A 21616-nucleotide genomic window follows, 5' to 3' on the forward strand; every position below is an offset into this window, starting at 1 on the left:
AAGTTCTTCTTGGTTTTAGATGTAAGCCTTTGGTACATATGATGTTTTAAATTATTTACATGCGTTAGTTGATAAGATCAATTTCATCTCTTATTTTTGAGGACACGCATCCGCCAAGAAATTGGCGGAACAAATATTAGCAGTCAGAGTCCAGGAGAACATTCTAGAAATGCACTGACAACCTAAGCAAAGGAATACGGCACGCATTGGACAGATCAGAGAGATATTTCAAATGGATGTACATCAGAATGTTCTCATTTGGGTCTTATCATTTTTCTCCCCTAAATTTATAGATTACTATTTCTTCTAAAGTTAATACTAGTTAGTCTTCTATTTCTGAAGATATTTGCATGTATCTACCAACTGCCATTTAAAATTACATCAATAATAATTACTTCAGCCTGTCCTCAGGTATGTTTAAGGCTTGCTCTGGTAGACTGTATTCCTTGCTTAACTTTATTGTCATTAGCCTGCAGTATCATTCATTGTGGTCAGGCACACATTATCCATTTCTTCCTCTTTAGCGTAATGTCGTCAGTCTAGGTACAATAGGATTGTAAGAAATAGCTTTATGAAACTCATTATTATGTTTACTGTAAGGTGTCGGAGGTGTCAGTAGTGCTGTTTATTAAATTATATATTAGCTTCTCACTAAGGGTAGTGTCACTAATATGCATCTGAGGAGCAATCAGAGACTCTTAGTCTAGTAATACATCATGTTTCCCTCTTAACATTGGCTGTTAGAATGCTTGAATTTGAATCTAAATTTGATCCCAGTGCATACCCACTCAGAGTATATATATACACATATATATAACTCAACAACATGCAGTTGTGTTCTGTTAATTCAGCCTGACTCCAGCTTTCTTTTTTGTCATTAAATTTCTTTTCTTTTTTAAATTCATTTTATGCTATATATAGTTGGCCCTCCGTATCCATGGGTTCTGCCTCCGCAGATTCAACCAATCTTGGATCAAAACTATTACAGAGATTAGTTGTTTTTGTTTCTTTTTTATTTGTTTCTATAGGAAAGGGAAAGTGAGTGTATAGATGAGTGTTAGTAACTTAAGGGTGATTTGAGTCAAAGGAAAGCAGGTTGGATTGTTCTTGTTCGGTTTGTTTTTAGCCTGGACTCTTAATTGTTGGTTAGAGGAACTTCCCTACAGAAAGTAAGAAATAAAGATAGACTATAAATATTTGTTGGGAAGAAATTATCTGTGTTTTTATTTGAATGAAAAATTTGTGCATAGTCCTAACGATGTGCTAGATTGGTAAAAATGTTTAAGATAAGAGTGAATTTCTCCTTACCGTAATAAAATGTAAAAAAAATGGTGCTGAAAGTCGGTCACACTTCAGGTGTGCTTATTAAATAACTTTTTCCCCCAGTATTGCTGATTTTATTTATTTACTTATTTATTTTGGAGTGTGTAGGTCATTTTTCATAGGTCTTTTAAAATCATACAGGCAGTTTAAGTGTCTTAAAGGAAAAAGGAGTAACAACAGCAGCGTTTCATTTCAGAGTAATGAGATGGCTTTTATTCTTGTCCAGGTGACCGTTTCAGATCAGTCATAGATGATGCCTGGTGGTTTGGAACAATTGAAAGCCAGGAACCTCTTCAGCCTGAGTACCCTGATAGTTTGTTTCAGTGTTACAATGTTTGGTAAGGAAGTATTGTATTTTGGTTCAGCCTAACTTGTTTTGAATGTTTTCCCGTCTGTTAATAAAATGATAAAGATACTACTTTTAAACACTGAAGTAATTATTTTTACAATGTGATTTTATTAAAATTGCAATGCAATATTTAGATTTTTTAATATAAAGGTTTTCCTTCCTTTAAGCTGGGACAATGGAGATACAGAAAAGATGAGTCCTTGGGATATGGAGCTTATACCTAACAATGGTAAGTGTAGGTTAAACTTTTTGTGTCTGTATTATGGAATTAATTTCTTAAATAAAAATCTGATTTGCTAACTTGCAACTACAAAGAGTTCTTAATGAAGACCAAGTAGAAAATATTCATTCCACAAATATTTATTACGCACCTATTATTGACCCTGGAGGGTAGGGGAGGCATAACAGTGAAAAAATTAGACATAATCCTTGCCCACTTGGAATTTGTAGTTTAACAGGGAAGGTTGAAATTAATTACAGCAGAATACGATACTGATTTGCTAATTATTATTCACTCTAGAACAGGGGTCCCCAACCCCCGGGCAGCGGACCGGTACTGGTCCGTGGCCTGTTAGGAACTGGGCCGCACAGCAGGAGGTGAGCGGCGGGCAAGCGAGCAAAGCTTCATCTGCCGCTCCCACCACTCGCATCACCGCCTGAGCCATATCCCACTCCGCCCCCAAACCCCCCACCCCCACCTCCCGTCCGTGGAAAAATTGTCTTCTATGATACTGGTCCCTGGTGCTGAAAAGTTTGGGGACCGCTGCTCTAGAAGATGAGCACTTGGGATCAAAGATATTTTTGTAACTCCAGCAGAATACATAGAATAAATACAATGTAATACTGAGAGTTCAGGCTTTTGAGTGAGACGTAGATTTCTATCCTAGCTCTGCTGTCTTTTATCTATGTCATCTTGACAATTCCTTTAAATCTCAAAACTCCAGATTCTTAGGATTCAGCTTTTGAAACTGTGTAAACTAATACTTTCCTTAGAGGGCTGCTATGAGGATTAAATGATATCATATGTGTAAAGTGCTTATTATAGAGCCTGACACATGTAAGGGCTCAATGAGTAGGTAATTATAATTAATAATAATAACCGTCATCTTGCATATGGCCTGACGCATTGCCTTAGGATTTGGGAGTTAGCCTTAGGCAGTGAGTATGACATCTTCCTGGAACTGAGAAAAGACCAATGTGGCTGAAGCCTGGAGATTGCATTTTCTTTCTATTTCATTGTCCATGTTTGTTTCAGTTTAAAAAAAAATACAACACACACAATTGTATATGCCTAAAAAGGTTTAAAAGAATATATACCAAATTATTAATAATGATCATTTATAAAGGGTGGGGATATGAGGACTTCCACAAATTATCTTTTACATTATTCTGTATTGTTTGATTTTTTTTAATAGTATGTTACTTTTACGATCATGTAAGAATAAAGATTTTAAAAAACAAAAAGAAAAAAAAGCCTGACTTGTAACATAGTAGAAATAATCATTTATAAATGGAGTTCCTCACTAGTTATTGTATTCTAAAAAAGCAGAGAAAAGACAATGTGGAAAAAGTAAACCCAATCTAGTAAATCTTAGAAATGAGAAAATGGTCATGCTGATTTTGTTCAAAACTAGTACTTTCTAGAAATTATCACTTTGAGATACCAATACCAATAATGTCTTTTTCATCTCATTGCTAAATTAGAGCTGTTTAAAATATCTTAATCAACTTGTAAATGTGTTACATGGCTTATCTTCTGGTTTTATTTCTGTCCTTTGTGAAGGTTTGAATTTGAAGTCACATCAGACTATTGTGAATATGAGAGAAATGAAGCTAATCGATGTTGTAATGTCTGGGGTATTTCTTGAAATGAATTAGTGACAGTAATATACTACTTGTCTCCTACCCGAATATATTGCTATGTGGAGGGGGTGATTTTTGTTGTTTTTGTTCTATTTGGATACACGTACATGGGCACTCATAGAGTTTAATTACATTTTGGGAGGAGGAGAAATTTTGTAAACAAATAGTAGCATATTTTGAAATGTTTCTCTCATGAAGTCTAGTTCAAAGAAAAAATTGCTTGGCAGATTTGTAGATTTTATGTCACCACCCCCCCCTAATGATTCTGTTAAAGATTCAGGCATGCAGAAAGCATACCTTCATCATTTAAGAGCAAGAAGCGTAAGAATCATCTGTCAGTATTCATAATTGTCTCTGTTCCCACATTTGAAAAAAACTGAGCCTTTGATTGAAGCATTTCTGAAAGAATACCACTTTTGCTCAGTTTCACCTGTGCGTTTTATCAAAGTAAACATGGAGATTACATATTATGAAATGATTCAGAAAACTTTAAATTTGCATCATTTTATAGGAATACTTTCTCCTTCACCTGTAACTGATAATAGAGCAAGTTGTCAGGTATAATTTTGGAGAAGTAATTATATGCTCATCTAGAGAATTATGAAATTAATGTTTTAAAGAATAAATTTTATTGACCCTTGAAACATACTTTCCTTTAATGAAAATAAAGAATATACTTACCAAACCTTTACAAAATTATACTTTAATTTTATAACAATATTAACTCTAATTTCTAAAGGTAACCTAAATATTAGTAAATTACCACATATTTTCACTAAATCTGCTTTCTTTCTTTGTATTTTAGCTGTATTTCCTGAAGAACTAGGTACCAGTGTTCCTTTAACTGATGTTGAATGCAGATCATTGATCTATAAGCCTCTTGATGGTGAATGGGGTTCCAATCCCAGGGATGAAGAATGTGAAAGAATTGTTACAGGAATAAACCAGTTAATGACACTAGGTAAATAATAGTAACACATGAATATAGATAGAAGATGTTGCCAGAAAGCAAAGGAAAGGAAAAATATTACTTTTCAAGCAAAACTTTTTTCCATAATATCATGTCATTGTTTTCAAACATTTTTAAGTGGTTTTTTTTTTTTTAATGCGATTTTACACAGGGCTTAAATATCTAAAACAGTTATAAATGAGGTTGCTCTAGCTGAATTTCAGAGTGAGGGACCCCAGAAACACCAGGGGTACCGTTGAAAAACCTAGATCCTCCAGAACCTAATTTTAAAATCCTTGACATACTCAAGCTGACATGATGCGACTTGAAAGAGGAGGGCTGAAAGCTGAATTATATGGGTAACTGTACCAGTTTTCCTCTTAACTTGATATAGGTATACACAATAGAATATTTGTAAAGGGAAGGGAGAGGGTATGTGAACTGCTTTGCTTTATTTAAAAAAAAAGAAAAAGAACAATGACCACAAAGCATGATTATCTGAACTTTTGGTGCCCAAAATAACTCTAAACTAGTGTGGTGGTTTGTATTAACCTAGACTTTCAGTAACGAATGAGCTTTAAAGAGTCTAAGGGAGAAATTAACATGAATAAGAGCTGAAGATATTGGAGACACATGTTGGATGATATTTTCATCTGAAGTCTTTTAAAATATGGGCAACACTTAATTAATTATTGTCTCAGATACTATCTTAGGTAATTTTAGTAATTATGTCAAAACAATTACTGTCAAACACATAACATAGATTCAGGAATGGCCTGGTTTTAATTATAGAAATACATGTGGATGTTCTTTAATAAGTCAGCTTTATATATTGTCTGTCATCTCTTTTCTTCTAAGGAATCCATAAATAACAAATACTCCTAGAATTTTGCAGTATAAATGTAGACATAATAAAAAGTGAGACTGTGTTAGCTAAACTGTATGTATTTTCTATCAGAAGATAGTGGTAGACTAATGGTTATGTGGATTAGAACTTAAAGCTTAATTCAAGCAGAATTTTGAAGTATTTTAAGCAGTACAAAAATAAATTTATAAACTTACTTGTTTGTTTATCTTAGATATTGCTTCAGCATTTGTGGCTCCTGTGGATTTACAAGCCTATCCCATGTATTGCACTGTAGTGGCATATCCAACGGATTTAAGTACAATTAAGCAAAGACTGGAAAACAGGTTTTACAGGTTAGAACCATTTGCTGTAGCTACTACCAAAAGAAAGCTAAGTGATTCTTTCACCCTTTTACTGATCCTCTCTAGCCGTGTTTCTCAAACTTCCATGTGCATGCAAATCACCTTGGGGATCTTGTTAAAATGTAGAATCTGGTAGTAGGTTTAGAGTAGGACCTGAGATTGCGTTTCTGACAAGTTCCCGGTGATGCTGGCGCTGCTGCTCTGTAGACGACACTTAGAAACAAATGTGACTTGATGGTCACTGTGTGTGTATTGTGTTTTATGAAACAGTCCAGCGTATTCTGTTTTCTCCGAGATATCCCATTGAAATATTTGTTCATGGATTTTTTCATAGAATAATATTAAAAACTGTGTGTTCTCTTATTTATTTAGCTTATGAATACTTCTGAAAAATGAAATTAGGAAAATTTGGGGTACTTTTTATAGTTGTAGCTTAGCTTGAAATATAAGTAGAGTTTTAAAAAGATGTAATTTCAGTTAATTTGCGTATGCTGGTTAACAATTTTGGTAAACATTGAGTTCTAATGTTGGGCAGGCTTTGTAGGTTTATTACCTAAAATGTCTTATCAAAAAGTGAGGTTAAGTCCATTGTTTTCACGTAATGAAATCAGACTTTTAGCTTTCACATTTCTTACGACTTTTGCTTATTAGCAGGCCAACAACATTTTAACTTAAATAATAATTGCATTAAAACTTTATTTTTGTGACCAGTTTTAATAGTACTGCAGTTCTTTACACTACTGTTTATTTTAACTTAGGGAAGTTTTTAATCATATTTTGTATTCATACTTTTCTGTGTGAAATGTGCCTTTAGTTGTTTTTAATACTTAAATTATAATTCTAATTTGATACTGTGTGTACCTGGCGCTGAAAACACCATTTGTTATTCCTTACTGACTAAGGTAGGGTTTCTCAACAAAAGCATTACTGACATTTAGGGCTGGAAAATTCTTCATTATGAGGGGCTGTCCTTTGCCTCTACCCTTAAGTGCCGTAGCAGCCCCTAGTTGTAAAAACCAAAAGTGTCTCTAGACATTGCCAGATGCCTCCTGCTGGTCAGAGTCACTTCACCGAGAGCCTCTTGGAATAAAGAAAACTAAGGCCGTTGGACTTTACGTTCTGATCTTGTTAGGTATTTCTGCTGCTGCTTCATTAGTGTTTGTCAAAAGCATTGAGATGAGGAGGAAATCACCTGTGATATGTGCCTCCCAGCCATCTTCCTCTCGAAGCACACTTCTTTAAGTAAATCATTTTCAACATTACATGTTAAAGGTTTAAGACAGGAAATGGAGAAGAAATTCTTAACCTATATCCTTATTTCTCTCTAAGCCCCTAAGTTGTTAAACCTTAGGAGTTACACCCCGTGCTTCAGAGATGGAACAAGACGTGGGAGGATAAAAGGGAGAGAAAGAACTGTTTTCTACACACTAGTAGTTGGACTACATCTAGAAAGATAAACTTCTGCCATCTCCCACCATTGTTAAAAATATACTTTCTCAGAAATACTGCTGAACATGAGAATGCTAAGGTGTACTGTATTTCAATATACATTACAGCTTAATTAGGCTTTTTGGCATTAGCCTAGCTTAGTAACCAACTTAGGAAAAAAATCTTTTGGAACAGAGTCCTTACATAAATTAGAAACTGCCTGATTTTTAACCAGATAATGTAGTTGTAGACCTGAGTTATGTTCTTATTTCATAATAATGATGCCTTCATGTGCTATTTCACTGTTTCAAGCTTTTTTGCTTCTCCTCTACTCATTGGCTTCAGACTTATTGCAGTTTGTAGTTTTCCTCTTTGATACTTCTAGTTCAGTCTTAAACCACTGTCAGTTTGCCCTACTGATATTAAAACCTCATGCCTTATCTTTTTTTTTTTTTTTAGTTAATTTATCTATTTAATTTTGGCTGTGTTGGGTCTTCGTTTCTGTGCGAGAGCTTTCTCTAGTTGCGGCAAGCGGGGGCCACTCTTCATCGCGGTGCGCGGGCCTCTCACTATCGTGGCCTCTCTTGTTGCGGAGCACAAGCTCCAGACGCGCAGGCTCAGTAGTTGTGGCTCACGGGCCTAGTTGCTCCGCGGCATGTGGGATCTTCCCAGACCAGGGCTTGAACCCGTGTCCCCTGCATTAGCAGGCAGATTCTCAACCACTGCGCCACCAGGGAAGCCCCTCATGCCTTATCTTATACACAGTTTCTATAGGGTACTGTGATTCCTTTATCAGAACGAGCCTTGTAAATGCTATTGGAAATGCACAGAAGCTTTTCTGTATGCTTCTGTATCCATAATTGTATATAATTCTTTTAAAATTCCATATAATTGTTTTCTGGTCACACATCAGTAACATTTTCTGAGTATTTTCTTCCTTATCATTTTAAGTTGGATGATATTCTAGAATCTGCTTTTGGATTTTTCTTTAGTTACTGAAATAAAATAATAAAACACCAAAATTTTAGTACAGTTGACTCTTGAACAGCATGGGTTTGAACTGCACGGTTCCACTTATACACGGATTTCTTTTTCAATAAATATGTACCTATAGTACTACATGATCCATGGTTGATTGAATCCATGGATGCGGAACCTCGGATACGGAGGGCCAACTCTAAAGTTGTATTCGGATTTTAGACTTCAAGGAGGGCCAGTGCCCCTAACTCCCCCATTGTTCAAGGATCAACTGCATTGTCAATTTAGTGTAAAAAAAAATTAATTTTCATTTCGTTAGGTTTCTTAGTAAACTAACATGTTCACCATATTTTTATATTTTTGTATCTCATAAGCAAGATCTTAGTTAGCTTTTCATTTTTAAATGTCATTTGATTACCAGTAATAGAATTAGATTGAAATTGCTTGGTTTCCTTTTTTAAGTAAAAGTCAGATATGCTTATTACCAAAAAATGACACCATACATGAAAGGAATATGTAAAGCAAAAACTAAAACTCCACTGTTTCTCTCCTCCTGCTACTCTCCTTATAGTCTTTCTCCCTAAAAGAAGGCCCTGTTGATAGTCTAATGTGTCTAATCCAGACATTTTCTATGCCAGTACATAACGTTGCTACTCTTCCCCCCCCCCCCCCCCAACACAAATGACGTTCTATTTTTTTGAAAACAGCTTTTTAAGGTGTGAGTTTTGTAATTGATTTAAGACTGCAATTAAAAAGTCTGAATGTCTTGGTTTTAAAATGTGTGTATGTATTTCTAAGTATAAAGAGATTAATAAGACTTCTGCATTTTGTTTAAAGGCGGGTTTCTTCCTTAATGTGGGAAGTTCGGTATATAGAGCATAATACACGAACATTTAATGAGCCTGGAAGCCCTATTGTGAAATCTGCTAAATTTGTGACTGATCTTCTTCTACATTTTATAAAGTGAGTATTTTTCCACACTTAATTATATTACTGTAATAATTAATGGCAGTATTTTAAAAGGTAAAATGCCAAAACGTAGAATACAATCATTTTTTATTATACATCATGTCACGTGCTGTGCTGTAAGCATAGTTCCACTCAAAATAGGAAGTGTATGTCTGTCTAAAGAAGCAGCGTTTAGTTCACTGGCTGATAATAATTACAGAGTCAAAGAGATTGTGTTACAGTTGTGTTCTGCAATTCAAGTAAGAAAACGTGGATCTTTCTCTAAATGCAGTGTTCGATAATAATAATAGCAAACTTTTACTGAACGTGTAATGTTTTACCTAAATTAGCTCTTCTAAAGTCAGGTAAAAATCTTACAGGTGGGAGAGATCATTATCTGGAATTTACAGTTAAGGAAGTTGAATCTTTTAGAGGTTAACTTGTTTAATTTTCACAGTAAATGAGTGTCTGCCATTTGATTTTAGAACCTTTCATCTTAAAATTGTATTGCCCCTATCAAGTTTATGAACAAGTATTCAAATACGTCAGTAGGAAACTGAATTTAACTTTCAAGGTTTTTCTTCTTCAAAGTCAGGTTTACTTCCTCATTCATTAATCCCATACCAAGAGTGAAGATAACTACAACTTCTTAAGACAGCAGGACTTTTACTTCCTTGTCTTATGGATTTTATGTATTCATAGAATGAATTGAGTCTTCTAAATTGAAGCCAGAGGAATGAATCATATGTATGTTTTCTACAAAATACAGATCTGAATTCATACTAAGTTTATTTATATTGGATAATATTTTCTCATTAAGAGGAGAATTGGGTATTTTATAATTTAAGTATTCACCTGTTACCAGCTTTCACTTTTACATGAAGGGATTATTGAGGCTTTTTTTTTTTAAAAAACATCTCCAGCTTCATTCTCATTACTCAGCATAATCATAGGATCCCTTTTCTTGGTATTAGGTGAGTTTGTTTTGCTAAGGAATGTAGGTAATTGCAATATAAAAAAACCACCAAAGAAAATTCGTAAGATAAACTTTATGCCCTTCCTCGACCTTATTTCTCTAAAGAAAGCTGTTGCCTTCCAAGTAGTTTTGGGGCTGTTATTGCTAAGCTTTTGCTGCTTTTCAGTAAAATTGATAATCAAGAATTAATAATCAAGATAATAAAAATTAGTTATCCTCAGAAAACTATTTATATAACTTGGTTGTAAAAGTTTATAATATCTTAACTGTAAAGTTTTTAATCTGTAATTTTGTGTGTTTTATATATGTTATGTACATCTGTTTTTCCAAAGAGATAGGAATCAATAGAATCACATGATAGAGTAAATTCATATTTTAATGAAATAATTTAGATGAAACAATTATTTTTACATTTGGAATAATCTGTGAAATTGTATTTCTTTCAAATAGTTATTTTGAAACGCCTTACAAGAACAGATTAAAATAAAATAATAAAGCATTTACATTGTATATATCTAAAAGTAAATCCCCGGCATTTTTTAGAGGTATACAATTTGTTAAGAACCATTTTTAGCTAGCATTACTTTTCAAGATGTGTCTAGTATGTCTTGAAATTTTGGTAATGGTACTTCTTAATTGAGTTATTTGGCCAAATTTCAAGCAATAGATGTATACAAAGTGTTTTAATAGATACTTGGAGATAGAAAGAAATGCATAATTATCCTCTTAATACAGTTTTGTAGGGTAGATAAATCTGTAACTATAATATAAGGAAAAAGTAAAAGGAGTTTGTATGAATGTTTAGATGAGGGATAGGGTCACTTCTGGCTATAAGGGTGGGATTTCAGGTACAGGGAGAAGTATGTTAAGATGTTCTGGACAAGGTAGATACTGATTCAGAAGTTAGATGAAAGGAAGGCAGTTCCAGGGATGAGGAATGGCACGATGGAGGAAGGTAAAGATTTGTTAAGGGAATCGAGTAACTGAAATCAGGTGAAGTAGAGAGAGTACATGAGCAGAAGTAATAGGGATACAGTGTGCTAAACTCGAGTTTGGACCATATCGTGGAGGGCCTCGAATGCTGATCTGAGGAACTATACTTGAAATGTGAGCACAGGGAGCAAGGAGCTATCGAAAATATTTGTACATGAGAATAGCATGATGCTTGCTATGCCTTAAAAATATTAATTTGACTGCAGTGTCTAATGTTAACCGATAGGGAGGAGACAAAAGGCAAGGGACTGTTGAAATTTTTTTAACATGAGAATAACATGATGCAAATTGCCTTGAAAATATTAAACTGACTGCAGATTGACTTCTACAGCTGAGCAAGTAAGAGGTGATGGCTCAATTTATGGAAGTGAGAAAGAGGCAGATGCCAAGAGATTTTGAAGGTAGAATCACAGAACTTGTCCAATGATTGGGTTTATAAGGAGGAGGCAAGGGAAGGAATATTGAAAAACCATGCATTACTGTAAGAATGGTTGAAAAAAAAAAAAGTTAAAAAGAAAAGGGAGAAAGAGTGGAAAACGACAGGTTTAGACATGCAGAATTTTAGATGGTGTCAGGAATCTCAGGAGAAGAGTCAGACCAAATTATAGGAATTTGGAGTTCATTAACACAGATAAACTGCAGATATAGAAGATTATCTGGTCAAAAGGTATAGAAGATGGCTAAGGACAAAATTTTAGGGAATGCCTACATTTAAGAATAAAAGGAAGAAGGAGTTAGAAGACAGGAGGTATACTAGCTATCCCTTGTAGACTGAAGAATGAAGGAAGGCATTCCAGGCACAGTAGTGAACTGAGCAAAACGTGGGAGATGGGAACTGGGCTTGGTGTAATGAAATAGGCCAGAGTGGAGGCTCCACATAGAGTGGAGGGTCAGGGGCAGATGTGTGTGCATAGGGTTTTGGAGTCAACTGATGAGGAAGCCTTCAGCTTCAAGTTTTATCTTAAACTCTTGTTTTACTAACAGGTTTAAAGGACAAAAATCTCATGACTCCAGTCTTGTATACTAACATTTCTTTGTTATTTAGGGATCAGACTTGTTATAACATAATTCCACTCTACAATTCAATGAAGAAGAAAGTTTTGTCTGACTCTGAGGTATTTAATATTTCATTATGATTATTACTACATTGCTTATGTTCCATATATAAAAAGAAATTTACATACAGTAGTTTTCAGGTAAATGCTGTTATGAAAATTATTTTTGCCTAATGCTGTTGCTAACTTTTTTAAAAAACTGATTCAGAATTATCTTGTTATAGTTATAATTTTTTTTAAACGGTGGGTGGAGGGAGACTTTTTAGTGAGTCAATAAAGTGTTCCAGCATCATATATACTATGGGTTTTCCAAAATGTAAAGGAGATAATTGGTATTAAAAAACTATAGAATATAGTGAAACCTAGAATATTTTATGAATCTGATAAATTCTTGCTTCAAAGGAAGAAGAAAAAGAAGACACTGATGTGCCAGGAACTTCTACCCGGAAAAGGAAGGTAATAAGTTTTTTGTTTTAACAGAAGTGCTTTATATGAATTAAAATGTATTAAGCATTTTTTTTACTCTTACTATTTTTAAAGACAGATTAAGTATTAACTTCCAAATCAGTTTCCATCACAAAAATGCATGGTTTTCAGAACTAGGTGAATGATGTTTTCTTTTATTTGAATTACTGTGTATTACCTAATTATCCAAGATTAAAAATAAAAATTTCTATTATATGTATTATTTTATTAATATTATTTGAACATTTTAATTTTAGGACCATCAGCCTAGAAGAAGATTACGTAACAGAGCACAGTCTTATGATATTCAAGCATGGAAAAAACAGTGTCAAGAATTGTTAAATCTAATATTTCAGTGTGAAGATTCTGAGCCTTTCCGCCAGCCAGTAGATCTTCTTGAATATCCAGTAAGTATTTTTTTTTTAATGTGTTTGCACGTAGCTTTTTTTTTTTTTTTTTTTTAATTTATTTATTTTTGGCTGCGTTGGGTCTTCGTTGCTGCGCGCAGGCTTTCTCTAGTTGCGGCAGACAGGGACTACTCGTCGTTGCAGGGTGCAGGCTTCTCATTCTCTTGTGGAGCACCAGCTCTAGGCGTGTGGGCTCAGTAGTTGTGGCGCACGGGCTCTAGAGCGCAGGCTCAGTAGTTGTGCCGCACGGGCTTAGTTGCTCCTCAGCATGTGGAATCTTCCCGGACCAGGGCTCGAGAACCCGTGTCCCCTGCATTGGCAGGCGGATTCTTAACCACTGTGCCACCAGGGAAGTATTTTTGAAAATACTTTCTTAACTTGTCAGTTTGATTTTGATTTATATATATAAATACATATATATCTCTTATACATGACAGTTTACTATTTATTTTTATGATTATAGCTTATTTCTTTTTTATTTCACACACATTCTCATTATCCATTTGGCTACATAGAGCATCTAAATTGAACAGTGTGGTACAAAAGAAGTAACCCTGGACTAAGACTCCAGAGGATTGGGTCATTGTCCCAGCTCTGCCTCTTAGCAGTTCTGCAGTTTCGAGCAAGTTATTTTGTTTTCATATCTGAGTATATAGTTACTATTTTCTTTTCCATACTAATTCTGTGAATTTACTATGGAAATTATTTAGGAAACAAGAATAATTATACCTGTCTCTAACCTTCCTTACAGGGTTATAGAAGTGGAATGAGAATATTACTAGTTATTTATTAAACATTAAAGTAGTTTTTACACTGAAGCACTATATATAAATGTAAGGTGGCACTATTATATATGTAGGTTATGCCAATTTATGATCTTTATGGAATTCATGGTAAAAAGTTTGAGTAAACATGTTGTGAGTATTTATTTTTGCGTGCAGTCTTAGCAATCTAAATTTCACTAGAAGTGATTTTTTTTTTATTCCTTTTTCCAGTTACTAAAGATTGTATATCAGATAACATTCATGGTTTCAAATTAAAATTAAATGTTTTATAAGAGATCATGACCTGGATGTGGTATCACCAAAGTCTTTATTATCTGTTTTTTTATGTATGTGTTCTAATTTGCAATGATGAAAACAGAGAAATTTCATCAATAGATAAATATCATAAATGACTTGTCGTTTTAAAAATCAAGAAACATGTAATCTTAAATGTAGAAGATAAATCTATAATTCCAGCAATGTGATAAACTGCACTAATTCAAACCCTACCATCCAAAAAACCTCTTAGAAGAACTGAGCTAATGCTAAAGTGCTCTGGTTTTCATTTCTCTTTGTTTTTGAAACCTGTGGATTTCCCTTTGTTTCTTGCAAGCCCAAGTATGTATTTTATATAATCTCTAAGCCCAGGAGTTTTCACTGGTAAATTCTACCAGATGTTTAAAGAACTAACACAAATTTACACTGTCTCTTCCTCAAGCTAAAGAATGCTTCTACACTCATTCTATGAAGCCAGTGTTACCCTGATGTCAAAACCAGACAAAACAGTACAAAAGAAGAAAGTGCAAAAATTCTTAATATCAGCAAATAGAATTCAGCGATATATAAAAATGATTTTGTACCCTGACCAAGTGGGTTTTTTCCCAGGGATATAAGGCTGGTTCAGTATTCAGAAATCAGTCAATATGTCAGTAATTCATTACTAAAGAAGAAAAATCACATGATCATATCAGTGCAGAAAAGGCATTTCACAGAATTCAGTACTCATTTCTTTTAAGAATGTACATGTTGGGTATGGTGTGGTAATTAATCATTGTGACCACAGGAGGAAACAAGAATGAGTCTTGGAAGAAAGAAATTTATTACACTTACAGATCCCAGAGAGAGGTTCACCAAATACCACTTAGGGCCACAGGGGAAAGCACAGGGTCTTAGTCACGTTGCAGAAGACAGGAGCAGGGGGGCTTCCCTCGTGGCACAGTGGTTAAGAATCAGCATGCCAAAGCAGGGGACACGGGTCTGATCCCTGGTCCGGGAAGATCCCACATGCCGTGGAGCAACTAGCCTGTGTGCCACAACTACTGAGCCTGCGCTCTAGAGCTCGCAAGCCACAACTACTGAAGCCCGTGCACCTAGAGCCCGTGCTTTGCAACAAGAGAAGCCACTGCAGTGAGAAGCCCGCACACCACCACAAAGAGTAGCCCCCACTCGCCACAACTAGAGAAAGCCCTCGCACAGCAACGAAGACCCAACACAGCCAAAAAAAAACAGGAGCAAAGGAAAAGCTTAGGCCAGAGCCTTTACTGGGGTTTCCATGAGAAAGGCAAGGCAGGGCATAGTCAACAGCTTAAGATTGGCTACTTAGAATTACTTCAGTTGGTTTTGGGGCATAGGGGTGGTCTCTGGTTGTCTGATACCTGACCCTGGGATGATTCAGGGCAGAGGAAATACTGGCTTGGTGTGTGAGGGTTGCTTAAGGACATGGTTGGTTTGCATATGAAAGCTGTATTCCCAGCACAACCCTTTGCCATCTCTAAGAATTGCCTAGCCCTTGGGAGGGGGCAGTCTCTCCTTAGGTCTTTTTGGCCCCCAAAATGCCACAGTATCAAGAATACAAAAATAAGAAAATTAATATAGTTGGCCCTGTGTTGAATGGATGCCAAAAAAACAAATACATAATCTAAGAAAACAGAACACCATTAATAATAAAAACAGACTCTTAAGAAAACTAGGAGTAAAGGGGATCTTCCGTAACTTGATAAAGAACATCTGTTTAACAACCTATAGCTAACATCATGCTTAATCATGAAAAACTGAATGCTTTCCCCCTAAGATTGGGAGTGAAGCAAAAATGTCCATTCTCACAGCTGCTATTTAACATAGTACTACAAATTCGAGCCAGTGCAACAAGACAAGAAAAGGAAATAAAGGGCATTGCAGATTGTTATGGAAGAAATAAAACTGTCCCTATTTGTAAAAGGCAGTGATACTGTTTGCTTTTATGGTCAAACATATTTGATCATAATTTAAACTTGATGGGGCAAAGTCAAGTTATTGTATTTCAAAAAATACAGTTACATACTCTGGGGCTATGGAAAAGGTGTAGTATTATTTACTTCTTTAAAGATACCATATTTGGATCATTTTATACTATTCTGTTGCTTTTTTCTCCTTTCATTTGCCTGTTTTTATTGCTTCTAATCTATTGCTTTATTTTATACACAATTGATTAGGTGGAGACTTTGGGTGACTGCACTTTTCCTCCGTGGAATGAAGTGTAAAGGCTTTGTGACAGATATTTACATTCATAATTCTTGATTACTGCAAAGTTCCCAATTATAGTAATTGTAGTACTGAAGTTGAGGTTACTAGAACTCAGGCCTTCACATACATGGGATGTTAACATATTTTTATTGTTTTTATCTCTTAATTTTAAAGGTACAATTATGTTTCAGTGAATTAGAAGCCTTTAGAGTTCATGGGTAGTATAAAGTTTTGGGTTTTTTATATCAAACTTGTAGTTGTGGAACTGAGTTTTTTCGATATTCTTTTAATCTCCTTTTTCGAACACAGCTCTACCCTTTACCTCTTTCTGAAGGAAAAAAAAAAAGCAGAATTTATAGGTTCTTGAATGAGAGAAATCCTGTGTTGATTGCAGTAAAAGGTAGGGGACATGAAAAAAATAAAAATGACTTGGGGAAAAAAGGGAGCCTTGATGAGGGAAACAAGGAGTGATTATTAATAGTTCTAGGACTTGCAGTCATCACAGAAATTGAATGTGAATCCCTGTTATGAGAAGTAATGCATTATTATTATTATATTATTATATTATTAATATGACCTGTTTTCCCTCTCTTAGGACTACAGAGACATCATTGACACTCCAATGGATTTTGCTACCGTTAGAGAGACTTTAGAGGCTGGGAATTACGAGTCACCAATGGAGTTATGTAAAGATGTCAGACTTATTTTTAGTAATTCCAAAGCATATACACCAAGCAAAAGATCAAGGGTATATAATTGAATTGTTTTCTTTTCTGTTTAAATGAAATGAAATTAGTAGAAAAGTATGTTGAGTAACTAAATGCTGCTTTTATTTAAAATTTAAAGCAAAATTGACAAACTTTCTATTAGGTTCTTAATGGTATTCTAGTGGAAAAAAGAATTCACATCTTTCTATTTTATTCCTTCTATGAAAAAAACACTAATGTCACTAATGTGTAGGAATGGTTACTTTTCTTGAAGGTAGTGTAGTTGAATAGACATCACGTACACATTGTCCTGGTATGTGTTAGAGGTACGTGTGCTTAACTTTTCCAGCTGTTTTCTGAATTAGTGGAAAGGAGCATTTTTTTCCATATAACGCTCATATGAGTCATAAAAATGAGTAAAACTATAAATATCATTTACTTTTCTTTGTCCAACAAATACAAAAATAATTTAATTGTAACAATGTTTCTGTTTTAGTCTTTGTCAAAAGAGATTGAGAAAAAGCAGTGTTTTAAATTCTAAAAACTTTTTGTTAGAAAAATATTTAAATTATTATCTCAAAGGAACAGGCATTTCCTTTCGGGAATGTTTGAACAGTTTTGTTTCTTTCCATAGATTTACAGCATGAGTTTGCGCCTGTCCGCTTTCTTTGAAGAACACATTAGTTCAGTTTTATCGGATTATAAATCTGCCCTTCGTTTTCATAAAAGAAATACAATAACCAAAAGGAGGAGGAAAAGAAATAGAAGCAGCTCTGTTTCCAGTAGTGCTGCATCAAGGTATTTGATTTATTTTAAATATCATCAACTGATCTATAACTTTGTCATCTAAATGATAGAACTTGGTGTTTTTTAATACTTCCTTTACTATTCCCTATATTGCAGAATGATATATTTGACATGCAAGTTCCTATGATGTGGAGGATTTTTAATCTTTTAACTAAAGCTATACTAGTGTAAGTGCTTAAATTCAAACTGCTAAATCTGTACAGTAAAACAGCATTTTTAGGATAGTGATGGCATCATGCTTTCTGTCATATAACTATAGCATTTACAGCGATCCTTCACTAAATATTCACTTTTCAAAGGCTCACAACCATATGAAATCCACTACAAATCTCATATTTTAACATATTTCATAACAGTACAAATATTGAATCCAACAGTATTATAAAACTGTTTTATTCATCCACATAGAGCTATAAGAATGACTAATGATACTATTTTATTTACAGCCCTGAACGGAAAAAAAGGATCTTAAAACCCCAGTTAAAGTCAGATATTGCTACCTCTCCATTCTCTGCACCTACACGATCAATACCACCAAGGCACAGTGCTGCTCAGATAAATGGTAAAACGGAATCCAGTTCTGTAGTTCGAACCAGAAGCAATCGAGTAGCTGTAGATCCAGTTACCAGTGAGCAACCATCGACTTCTTCAGCAGCGAAGACTTTTATCTCGAAAGCTAACCCATCTGCAGTGCCAGGGAAAACAAGTAAGAATCAGCTGCAGTTTCTAAATTGAAATATATATATAATGACTTTTGTAATTTAAGCATTTACTTTGCCAAATGGAATATATTGGATTTAGTAAATTCCAGGAGACACTGTTGGTTTTGCTTTTCTTCATTGTTTTTGCATGTTTTAATTTTTTTTGGTAAGGAAAAGTATATTGAGGTTTAGGAGTGTCAGCATAGGATAATGCTCAGAAATGGCAACTCTGACCCAGACTGCCTCAATGTAAATCGTAGACCCCAGACTTGCTAGCGGTTTGCCAGCACTTGCCTTCATAATCTTGCCGTGGCTGGACAGCTTCTGAAAGGTCTGAAGCTATTATGTACGCCTTTTTCCTTTTTGAAAGTAGATTTCTTACGGAAGCTTTAAGCACCCCCCCAGGTTTTGTCCTGTTGGCTAATTCAAACAATTCACTTTGGAAGTAATCCCAACCTTCTTGCTTGTTTTAAGGTTAAATAATTTAACTCTTAGCTTTTAATCTTTTGTATGTGTGTTTTAGTTCTAGAGAATTCCGTGAAACATTCCAAAACCTTGAGTACTCTTTCAAGTCCTGGTCAGTCCAATTTTAGTCATGCCACTAGGAATAATTCTACAAAAGAAAACATGGAAAAGGAAAAGCCAGCCAAACGTAAAATGAAATCATCTGTGCTCTCCAAGACATCCGCTCTCTCGAAGTCATCAGCTGTCATCGAGCAAGGTACCGTAGATCTTACAAATGATGGTTCTATTGGAGATAACATTTATATCCACTTTTTAGGTGGCTCATTTAAGTCACACATTCTGTATTAGCTGATAAATTTACTGAGACATCTTTTGATTTTCAGCTTTGTGCCAAAAGCAAACTGTATTGTTACTAAATTTTAAACGCCAAGAAAAACTTGCCCTATGAAAAATAAAAGCATATTCTGCCCTATGAAAAATAAAAGCATATTCTAAAATCAGAGGCTTTTAATGATATAAATTTAGTAGTTTTTAACTTCAGTATTACAAAACCTGGAAAAGTATATCCAAGAAGTTTAAATAAAGTTGAATTTAGTTAACCCAGTATAGCACTCCTTTAGAAAAATTTTTGAGTTGTTTTTATATCACAAAATTCAACACACTGACCTTTAAATAATAATCCATTAGGATTGTCTATAGCCAGGTATCTATTCTAGCATACAACTTCTGACCTCTTACAGTTATGCTTCCAAAGTTCTTTTGTCTTCAGATTTTCATTGTAAAAGTTTTCTGTTTGAAAGATGAAGAAAGTAACTGATGAAATACACCCTACGACATGTTAAAATAATTATGGCTTCTTGACAGCAGACAGCTCAAGAATAAGCATTTTTCGTCATGACTTCCAGAGTGTGTCTAGACCATTTCCTTTTCAGTATTCCCCCCAGAAACCTCTCACAATTTAATTTTTCTGCTGAAACGACCTCATTTTGATTAATGATATTGGGATCTTCCCACCTGAATAAGTTTAAAATCATCATCCAAATCTACTTATTTCTTTCTGCCTCCTTAACATCTCAGATCCATTTCCTCCTCTCCATTCTCACTTCGGTGGACTGTCGTACTCTCCTAACTGGTATCCCTGCCTCAGTTCTCAGCTTTACCTTATTCAGTCCATCTTCCACGTTTCAGTCAAAGTGACCTTTCTGATCACGTGCACACAGACGCACACACAGAGAGAATTAAGATCCTTCCCTGCCTTCGAATCATACATGGAATCAGAGTTTAATGTTTTTGCCTGTTATACAAGACTCTTCATTGCTTGGCTGTTGTCTGACATTCAGCTGTCCTTACTTTTCTGTCTCCCTTTTATGTCCCAGCCATCCTAAACCACTTGGAAGTCCATAAATATTGTTGTCCTTTCTTCCTTCTTTGGAATTTCTTTTTTCCTACTAGTTTAATAGTTTCCTGTTCATTGCCTTTTGCGGCCCATATAATGTTGATAGAACTATTCTTTTCTTTTTTTACGTTGTCTATCTCCAGTAGAATCTGAACTCTTGTGCTTGCCCATGCTCATTTTTTAACTGCCTGAACTTGGTATACAGTGGACAATCAGTGTTTGAATAAATAAGCAAATAATTTTGTATGTGAGTGTTTTACATTTTCATATTTGCTTCCTATCTGAACTGAATTCAAAGTTTTGAATGGTATATTGGCCTTGCTTCTGTTAGTCCTGAATCCTAGAGAAATCAAATGTATATAGAGAATTGGTTCTAGCATTATGATAGGGGAGGTCCAATAGCCAATTTGATTCATAGTTTTTGAGTATTACAGATACATAGGAATACCAGTACAGTATAGAAATATAATAAGCTACTATGTAACTCATTAATGATGACTTATCACATAAATATTGGCACTTGAATTAACTATTAGAAACAAGAGCAGTGCTGTGCAATTGAAATATAATACAAGCCACATATGTTCTAGTAGCTACATGTAGTAACAGCAAACAGGTGAAATTACCAGTTTTAATACTGTATTTTATTTACTCCTTTATATCCAAAATATTATTTCAGTGTGTCATCAGTGTTTCAAAATGTACACTGCTTCATATTCAAATTTAAACTTAATTAAAAATTCAGTTCCTCAATTGCTTAGTTACATTTCAAGTGCTCAGTGGCCATGTGGTTAGTAGTGACCTCATTGGATAGTACAGGTCCAGATGAGTGATTTTTAAAACTTCTTTTTAACTCTTGAATTCCTTTTTAAAAGAACTGCATTAGTTCTGAACCTTTTTAGGTTACATATTGCTTTGTAAAGTTGGCCAACCCTGTAGTTTTTTTTCCCTAAAAAAATTCACATAGGCATATCCACACAAAATATGGACCATTTCAAGGAGCTGCTGGAGCCCTTGAAGCCAGTCTGTAGAACTTTTGTAGGGTATATGAACTGGATGTTTATTTGCCAGTAGTCTTAATGTAAAACAAATTAAAAGATATACAGAATCTTACAGAATCCTCAGGCAGGTTAAGGGTAATTGTTTGTTAGAAAATACTTTTACTACTTTATGCACACACACGTTTCTCCCCTGCACCCCTCCCCTTGTCATTATTCAAAACCACTAATCTGAAGAAAGTCATTTGTACTGTGGGGTCAGAAAATGAGGGCTTTGCCTTCTTCCTCTGCTATTGGCTCAGAGACTCCTTCTCTGAGTCTCTTGACAGTTAT

General features: G+C 34.8%; 1 protein-coding gene across 4 annotated transcripts in view; it reads left to right on the forward strand.

Annotated features, from left to right (window-relative positions):
* The window catches only part of LOC118904894 (pleckstrin homology domain interacting protein), a 125419-nt gene that overhangs the window by 96872 nt on the left and 6931 nt on the right, over positions 1 to 21616 (forward strand). For 3 of the 4 annotated variants that reach the window (XM_036870994.1, XM_036870995.1, XM_036870996.1), the window contains exons 28-39: positions 1550 to 1661; positions 1840 to 1901; positions 4341 to 4496; positions 5564 to 5684; positions 8937 to 9062; positions 12062 to 12131; positions 12474 to 12527; positions 12794 to 12943; positions 16805 to 16957; positions 17551 to 17714; positions 18170 to 18429; positions 18948 to 19145. In XM_036870994.1, coding sequence (XP_036726889.1) covers positions 1550 to 1661; positions 1840 to 1901; positions 4341 to 4496; positions 5564 to 5684; positions 8937 to 9062; positions 12062 to 12131; positions 12474 to 12527; positions 12794 to 12943; positions 16805 to 16957; positions 17551 to 17714; positions 18170 to 18429; positions 18948 to 19145 — 1626 coding nt within the window. The remainder of the gene's footprint in view (positions 1 to 1549; positions 1662 to 1839; positions 1902 to 4340; positions 4497 to 5563; positions 5685 to 8936; positions 9063 to 12061; positions 12132 to 12473; positions 12528 to 12793; positions 12944 to 16804; positions 16958 to 17550; positions 17715 to 18169; positions 18430 to 18947; positions 19146 to 21616) is intronic. The other variant, XM_036870997.1, reaches the window with a different exon arrangement.

Source organism: Balaenoptera musculus, chromosome 12 (genome assembly GCF_009873245.2).
Source record: "Balaenoptera musculus isolate JJ_BM4_2016_0621 chromosome 12, mBalMus1.pri.v3, whole genome shotgun sequence".
NCBI classification, from domain to species: Eukaryota; Metazoa; Chordata; class Mammalia; order Artiodactyla; family Balaenopteridae; genus Balaenoptera; species Balaenoptera musculus.